This window comes from Centroberyx affinis, unplaced genomic scaffold (genome assembly GCF_046629955.1).
Source record: "Centroberyx affinis isolate AG114_WGS23_722 - 3 ecotype Tasmania unplaced genomic scaffold, CSIRO-AGI_Caff_v1 ptg001206l_1, whole genome shotgun sequence".
Taxonomy (NCBI): domain Eukaryota; kingdom Metazoa; phylum Chordata; class Actinopteri; order Beryciformes; family Berycidae; genus Centroberyx; species Centroberyx affinis.
Window position 1 is genome coordinate 140,629 of NW_027279724.1, and position 8,315 is coordinate 148,943.

Sequence of the window (8,315 nt, forward strand, 5' to 3'; positions counted from 1 at the left end):
GTGATTCTTATAGGTTATTTACGTTTTACTGTAGGGATACTTTAGTTATTTTCCTTTCGGGGTGCGTAGGCTATTTGATTAATTTTGTACATTGTGTTTATATGAGGAATAATGAGTAGGCCTACACTTTTTTAATCCAACATTATAAGCTCAATTAAATAGTGTTTGAACCTGATCTTGAACCGCCATGTTCCCCCCCCCTGCTGTGTCTTTCCTTTTCTGTTTCTTTTATTTTTTATTTTTTTGGGGGGAGCCTTGAACTTGGCCCTGAGAGCCGACAGAGTAGACCAACCAGTGTGAGTGGGTGTGCCTCGGCACTGTGTTTGGTATAAATACACTTTGGCTCAGGTTCAGCCTGTCTTCGCACCGGTAACTGAGGAGAGGCAGCAGCGGCCTGGAAGGTCAAACACACACTATGGCAGCGCCAAAGAAAGTCTGTGTCGTCGGCTCTGGCAACTGGTGAGTGAGCGACCGCTTTTTGGACATTTAAGTAAACTTTGATCCCTTAGGAAAAATCACTCTGGTATTCCTATAATATTCCTATAGGGACTTAAAGTGAGTCCGTGGTGCGCAATTGTATGATATCGCTATAATAATCAGTTTATAGTTTTTTCTGTTATATTTGTATCCTATTCGTCCTATACATTCATCATCGGATTACTTCGTGCTTTTTCGTAAGGGGGAAAGTCATTTATGCGCTCTTCTGTGCGCAAACTTGTTGGATAAGTGTTCATCAAAAGCATGATGAAACCGCCTATTGGTGTAATAGTAGCTTTGACTGATATCCAACGTCTTGTCATTAAGTTTGACTGACGTCTGCCATATTGCAGGACTGCAGATTGGATTTTGCTTTAATACCATGGGAGTCTTCCCTCCCTCTACTGGCTCTCTTTCTCTCTCTCACACACACACACACACACACACACTCTCTCTCTCGCTCTCTCCCTCTCTCACACACACACATCCACACGCTAAGTATTTGATGTCATGCTTGCCATATAATTCAAAGGCCTTTTTAAACTGCCCATTATTTTAAGAGTGATATTTCTAGTGAATCATCATTCATATTTAGTGCTGATAGCGATCATTCTTCCTCTAACAAGTAATAGCTGTGGTAAGCTACTGTATGTCATGTAAATCCCTTGTGCCTGGACAAGGGTTTGACTGATATCGGTTTTTGAAGGCCGATACTGATACCGATATTTTTAGATTTAAGTTGCTGATAGCTGTTGTTTTGCGCTGATACTCAATATCTTTACATTTTCCCACTTTCATGGCAAAGATTTTCAAGTATTTCGTGTTTCCCCCAGCATTTTATTCTTGTCAGGGCGGAAAAATTATGTGACACTAAAACTCTCCATTGAAACCCAGACTAATCAAATTCTTTCAGGTGAGCCCACAGCTCCTTAAAGCAAGGATGAGCCTTTCCACTTATTCAATGAAACTCTGGGATGAATTAGGCCTTTATATGAAGAATTAATTGCAAAAAACAGAATTGAACGAATAAATAAGCAAATTAAATGTGCAAAGAAACAAAATAATTCATTGCAGCTGTTTTTATGTGGTTTGGGAGGAACCTCTACGATATCAGCACTGGATGACATTGATTGGTCGATATCCAATATCATCATCATCATCATCATCATCATCATCATCATCATCATCATCATACTATAAAGCTGTCTGTCTGTCTGTGTGTCCTTGCATATCTCGAGAACCGTTCGTCCGATCGACTTCACATTTGGCGGGTGTATTGCTGGGGACCCAAGGAAGTGCAGTGTCGGATTTGGTGCAATTTGGACACGCGACACGTTCAATATTAAGAAACTTTGAATAAACAAGCGAACAGCGCTCTGTGCAGCAGCGGCGCGAACGGACACTGCACTAGTTTATTAAAAGGCCGATATCGGCCCGATATATATTAGCAAACCAATATGCCAGTCTAACCCTAGACTGAACACCACATCATTTTGATCATTTTTTCCCCCATATCACTGCTGCCATATCAAAACCTTGTAACTCAAATGTAGATGTTTTTCATTCATTTACTTGAATTGAAAGATTGCATGGTCCTCTACTAGGACCCTAAGCCCATTAATCTATTCAAATCCACTTATAGGCCAAATCAGTTTCTCTCAATTCCCGAAAGGTTGACTCTTTTGGGTAGCAAGAGGTCCTCCTGACCAGACATCAGCAGTAGGCTATCTCCTTACATCTGAAACTGAGAAGGCCACTGCGTTCAGCCAGATTGCTCATAACGTGTCTCAATGTCCACAGGGGCTCTGCCATTGCCAAGATTGTGGGCGCAAATGCCGCCAAGTATGACACGTTTGACACAACGGTGAACATGTGGGTGTTCGAGGAGACGGTGAACGGTCGGAAACTCACAGAAATCATCAACACAGACCACGAAAATGTCAAGTACTTGCCCGGTCACAAGCTGCCCCCCAACGTGGTAAGCACTCCTTCATAAAACTGCTGGATGCTCAAGTAAAGTCTGTATGAGATGAAGTTTATTTCTACTGTTTTTGGTGGCTATTAATAAGAAAGACCAACTCATCTATACAGTGGTGGAATGTAACTAAGTGCATTTACTCAAGTACTGTACTTACGTACAATTTAGAGGTACTTGTACTTGAGTATTTCCATTTCATGCTACTTTATACTTCCACTCCACTACATTTCAGAAATATTGTACTTTTTACTCCACTACATTTATTTGACAGCTTTAGTTACTAGTTACTTTGCAGATTTAGATTATTAATACAAATTATAAATCAACTAATAAATTATGATATATTTTTATAGGTTAAGATACCCAGCAGTATATAAAGTAGGCTAATTAAAATTAGCTCCACCTTTACCAGCTGCAACATTAAAGTGATGAACACATTAATGCATCAATAATTATAGTCCAATAACACGATATATATGATTCTGAAATGGAAATCTGAAATGCATAATGACTACTTTTACTTTTGCTACTTTAAGTATATTTTGATGCTAATGCTTTTGTACTTTGACTTAAGTAAGATTTTGAATGCAGGACTTTTACTTGTAACGAAGTATTTTTACACTGTGGTATTGCTACTTTACTTAAGTCAAAGATCTGAATACTTCTTCCACCACTGCATCTATACATATGAGTCTTCTTTTGACATTTGGTCTTAGTGAAGCATCTGCAAAAGCATTTTATGAGATTTTCAGAAACATTTATTTATCTAGTCAGTACATGCTGGGGAACACATGCACTATTATTCAATTTTATCTTGTTTTATTTTATTTTATGTGTTGGTATTGTTGTCATATGATTGAATATCTGAGTCTCACCGTAATCCCCCCCCTCCTGTCAGTTGGCTGTCCCAGACTTGGCTGAGGCTGCGAAAGGAGCCGACATCCTTATCTTTGTGGTTCCTCACCAGTTCATCACCAGAGTGTGCGAAACCATCAAAGACCACATCAAGAAGGATGCCGTAGGAATGTCTCTCATCAAGGTAGTCTTTCTCATCTGGGGCGCTCATTAAATCTGAATCAAAGCCTTTTTAAATTCATATCCATGATGAAATACGAAGATATCAGTTCCGCCGAGGGCAGAGTTCTCTTTGTAAAATCTCCATAAAGAATAGGAAATGTGTTTTAATAAGGTGCAGGACTGTGATTGTCGTCTGTGTGCGCGTGTATACTTATTTGCATGCCTGAATGTGTGCATGTTTGTGTGTTTTTGTGGTCATCTGTGTCCCTCAGGGTGTGGATGAGGGTCCAGAGGGTCTGAAGCTGATTTCGGAGGTGATCCGCGTGAAGCTGGGCATCACCATGACCGTCCTGATGGGCGCCAACATCGCCAACGAGGTCGCTGAGGAGAAGTTCTGCGAAACAACTATCGGTATGGAGGGCAGATGTGGCAGGAAGGAGTCCTTGTTTTTGAAGAGTTTAATTCCTGAATTAGATATCTACCATTTGGAAAAAAAAAAAAAAAATGACATCTACTTTTACAAAATGATTGTTGATAGGAAAGTAAAGCACATTATGGCTTACTATTAAAGTTATGAGTCATCTGAATACATTGCTTACAAAATTTTTGAGGATAGAATCATCTATGGTTTTGAAATATTTCCTGATGAATTTCAGGTGGCAAACCTTTTCCAAACTGGATATATACAGGACAATTTTGGAATGAAGGGTGGGAGGAACTTCCAGTATATCTACAGTACATATCACTGGCTGATGTCAAATATTTAATAAAAAGCCAACATTGTCCTGAAATATCAGCAAACTAATATATTGGTCTAACCCTAGACTGAACACCACTACTACCTTTTCATATTTTTTTCTTCCCACATCACTGCAGCCACATCAAAACCTTATAACTCTAATTTTGGTGTTTTTCATTCATTTACCATGTTTTACTTCATTTACTGCATGATTCCCTGTTTGAAAAGTCATGACCTGAAGAAAAGAATGTGAATGGATTTATGCATTCACATTCTTTTGGGGCCACCTGGATATATACACCATATGGTATTAAAAATAGGAAATATTATTTGCATATCATTTGAAAGAACAATACCACTTTTATTTGCTCTCTCTTGCTAAAAACATATATTTTTCATTGTCTGATCCAGATGAAGAATGGATTTCTTACATGCTGCAGTAAGGTAACTAATTCCGTGTTTATTTTTGCCACATAGGGTGCAAAGACAAAGTAAACGGTCCCATCTTGAAGGAGCTGATGCAGACCACTAACTTCCGTGTGACTGTGGTGGAAGAGTCTGATGTTGTGGAGATCTGCGGAGCGCTCAAGGTCAGCAGTTCTCCTCCGTCAAACACATCTGCCTTCCTTGCTTTCCCTCGCTGGGACACATTAGACTGCCAAATTTGGCGGAGGGCATGTATCAGAAACCAGGGATGTTCACAACGTTAATGACATGCTCTGGGCGTCTTTAAATTATCTCTGAAAGATGCAATTTGTAGCGTTTTCTCAACAGTATAATTCATACAAAAAACATAACTATGCATGTTATAAACCGTCACCCCAAGGATATCCTTTATTTTGTCCAATTAGGGAATTCTCCATATGTAAATATTTTAAATTTCAACTGGATAAGTATGTTATGTACCGAAAACAGTGAAGATGTCAACCTAACAGAATTTGCTGATAGAAAAGAGTTCACAGGGGCTAAAGAACATATTTTGATATTTGATATTCTTAAACACAAAATATGCTATTGCTTTCTCAACCAAACAAGCGATCAGACTTCTTCATATGCATCAGGATCTCCCCTTTGTCGTTGCTGCAGAACATTGTAGCAGTGGGAGCAGGTTTCTGTGACGGCCTGGGATTCGGCGACAACACCAAGGCGGCGGTGATTCGTCTCGGCCTGATGGAGATGATCGCCTTCGCCAGGGTCTTCTGCACAGACTGCCCCGTCTCCCCCTCCACTTTCCTGGAGAGCTGCGGCATCGCTGACCTCATCACGACCTGCTACGGCGGACGCAACCGCAAGATTGGGGAAGCTTTCGCCAAAACGGGAAAGGTAAGAAGAGGTTTTTAAATACATGCAGCTAGACTCATGATGCTCGTGTGGAGCCCCCTCCCCCCTCTCTGTCATCCTCTCTCTTTCTGAAAACCTTTTCTGTCATAGTTATAACTAAGGATGGGACGATGTATTGAAATTAAATATATCGCAATACAAAAAAGTGACAATAAGTATCACAATTTCACAAGCTCTCCATCCAAATTACATTATTTGCACTTTGTAATGACATTTTTAAATTGTTTACATTACATTTACTAGCAAGCCAATGCTATTGCCAGAAAGATTTGAATCATGAACCCCATGTCGCGTATCGTATGGTGAGATAAGCATATCGTCCCCTCCCTAGTAATAACATAACAACAACATTATAATATCAAGCGTTTCTCTGTTTAGACCATTGTGGAGTTGGAGAAGGAGCTGCTGAACGGTCAGAAGCTTCAAGGTCCCGCAACGGCAAGTGAGGTCAACAACATCCTGAAGCACAAAAACATGGTGGACAAGTAAGTTGTTTCATGTCATGAATTTAACTTGTTAAGCAGTTTATATGGAGGTGGCTTGTGCATTTATAATTGCTGATACATTTGAGGTTGTACTGAATAAGGCTGGGTATTGGCAAGGACCTCACGATACGATACGTATCACGATACATTGCAATACTCTACATAATTTACTGAAAATTTAAAAATAGAGCTGAAAATACAACTTGCTGTGTACCACCTGGGTAGTCTAATATGTACATCACATTATATTGATAACTCAGCGGTCAAATTGAGTCAAAACTATTTAATTCAAAAGGATTTGAGGGAAATTTAAGGACATTTTAAATCCATTTAAAACATTAATAATTATTTTTAATGTATCGATACGAGGGGCTGGAAAATCGATACAGTATCATGGAAAAAAATATTACAATACTCAGCTGTATCGATTTTTTTGCACAGCCCTAGTACTGAATGCATTTGAGTTTGCACTTTAACACCTTCAGAAAAGAAAATTGGAATAAAAAAAAGAGTGTATGGTGCTGAATCATTCCCTCTGCTTCACCTCTCCAGGTTTCCTCTTTTCAACGCTGTGCACCAGATCTGCTTCAACGGCCACCCGGTAACAGAGTTCATCAGCTGTTTGCAGAACCACCCAGAGCACATGTAAAGGGCGGACTGACCGATGGACTTTTACACTAGAACCAGCCCAGGTGATTACAGGAGGAACAGGCTGGATGATGATTGTACCTCATCTAACGCCTCTTCTTCTTGTCTGCACCTCAAAAAAAAAAAAAAAAAAAATGGAGCCTCCGCTTCGCCCTCCTTACCTGAGCTGCTGTGATGACCCTCCGGTATTATATTACCACCAAACGCATGACTCCTGTTTCCAACTCTGTTTTTACTGATTATAAATATACTATGTCACAAATGGGTATTTTTTGTTACATAAATCTTCCAATCTATACTATGTGCCATAAACTAGTGAATAAAAGGGTATTATAATTACTTTGATGGCCTTAAGAATACATAAACCCAATATGGAAATATCCCATGGTTTCTAAAGTAAAAGTGCCTTAACTTGCCTTTTAACCGACATGTATGTGTTTTCCAGTGTCAAACAAAGCACTTGAACAGTTGCCACTCCCACTGTGTTGTTTCTCCTTTGGACTTCTAGAGATGTAGCCCAGTTACATAACAAGACTTATTTTGGAATAAACTGCTGAAGTAATATACAGCAATGTTTTTTGGTCTGTTTTCATGTTGAATGCCTCTTGAACTGTCGTGGTCCCAGTGATGCCTAGCAGACGACGTTCCCCACCGATCCTTAAACTCTGCAGCCTCACTGTAACCTGACCTGAGCTCAGCCAGCCTGCCACTCTAAACTTTTCACCTTTACCATTTTCTACCACGTCTACAGTACTTCAGCCTTTCATTAAGCACAGTGCTTGTAGGTGATGGGGTAAAGATTCAGGCCAGCGTTCAGAACAGATTATCGATGGTAAATATGTTTTGGCGTGATCACGGACGCATTCAATTTCAAATAATCTTTCCTCATAGTTTTTTTCCCAAACCCTTAATTCACAACAAGGCTGTTTTTATTCTGTTGATTCACTCCAAAATACCCCTGGAGATGTGTTTTCTTTCTTGCCTCTGTTGATATGCAAGTGATGAGAAAATGGTCAAACTAAAATGTCAGAGTTCAAGCCCCACAGCAGCCAGTGTGTGTCCGTCAACAGCCATCTGTCCTTGAGCGAGACACTGAATCCCTTTATGCTCAGTCATTGTAAGTCACTCTGGATGAGAGTGTCAGCTAAAGCCACCATAAATCATAATGGTGTTCAATAGGAGAGGCTATTTCCACTGGCTTTTCAGATATTCTGCATCCAGTGTCATCATCTCATCTCTCCTGCTGAGAAATTTGTGAGCGACCTGCAATCTATTTGCATTTCTTTTGATCACACAAATGTGTTTAGGTATTTTAACTCAGTTGCTCAGTTTTAAAGAGCTGACCACAAAGTTACATAATTTGCCACTGTTTATAATTGGATTCCCTGGCTGAAATCCCTCACATAGTTATTGAGTCAACTGCCCTATGAGATTTCTAATAATAACGTGCTCCAAAGGGGCAAATGTCTATCTATAATTAGAGCTGAGTGTGGATAGCGCTGCAGCTGCCTCATCCTTACTAAAGGACAGAGATGGAGGGATATCCCTCCCCAAAAATACTGTATCATTATGGTACCATATAAACCATACATGTTGAGTAGTTGCATTTTAACTTTTATTATTTCGTATT

General features: G+C 39.7%; 1 protein-coding gene across 2 annotated transcripts; it reads left to right on the forward strand.

The window, feature by feature from the left end:
- The first annotated feature begins 365 nt into the window (after positions 1–365).
- gpd1b (glycerol-3-phosphate dehydrogenase 1b) lies at positions 366–7,238 on the forward strand. Of its 2 annotated transcripts, none has more exons than XM_071524596.1 (8): positions 366–459; positions 2,278–2,455; positions 3,354–3,494; positions 3,745–3,883; positions 4,689–4,801; positions 5,298–5,534; positions 5,931–6,037; positions 6,590–7,238. In XM_071524596.1, the coding sequence occupies exons 1-8, from the start codon at positions 416–418 to the stop codon at positions 6,684–6,686; spliced, it is 1,056 nt and encodes a 351-aa protein (XP_071380697.1). In that variant the 5' UTR covers positions 366–415; the 3' UTR covers positions 6,687–7,238. The 2 variants fall into 2 exon arrangements, with proteins under 2 accessions (XP_071380697.1, XP_071380698.1); XM_071524597.1 differs by having other exon boundaries at positions 3,423–3,494.
- Positions 7,239–8,315: the final 1,077 nt, after the last annotated feature.

Coding starts and splice junctions, on each gene's coding strand:
- gpd1b (XM_071524596.1), top strand. CDS start 416: ATGGCAGCGCCAAAGAAAGTCTGTGTCGTCGGCTCTGGCAACTG. Junction 3,495..3,744: donor TAGGAATGTCTCTCATCAAG/GTAGTCTTTCTC, acceptor TGTGTCCCTCAG/GGTGTGGATGAGGGTCCAGA. Junction 5,535..5,930: donor CTTTCGCCAAAACGGGAAAG/GTAAGAAGAGGT, acceptor TTCTCTGTTTAG/ACCATTGTGGAGTTGGAGAA.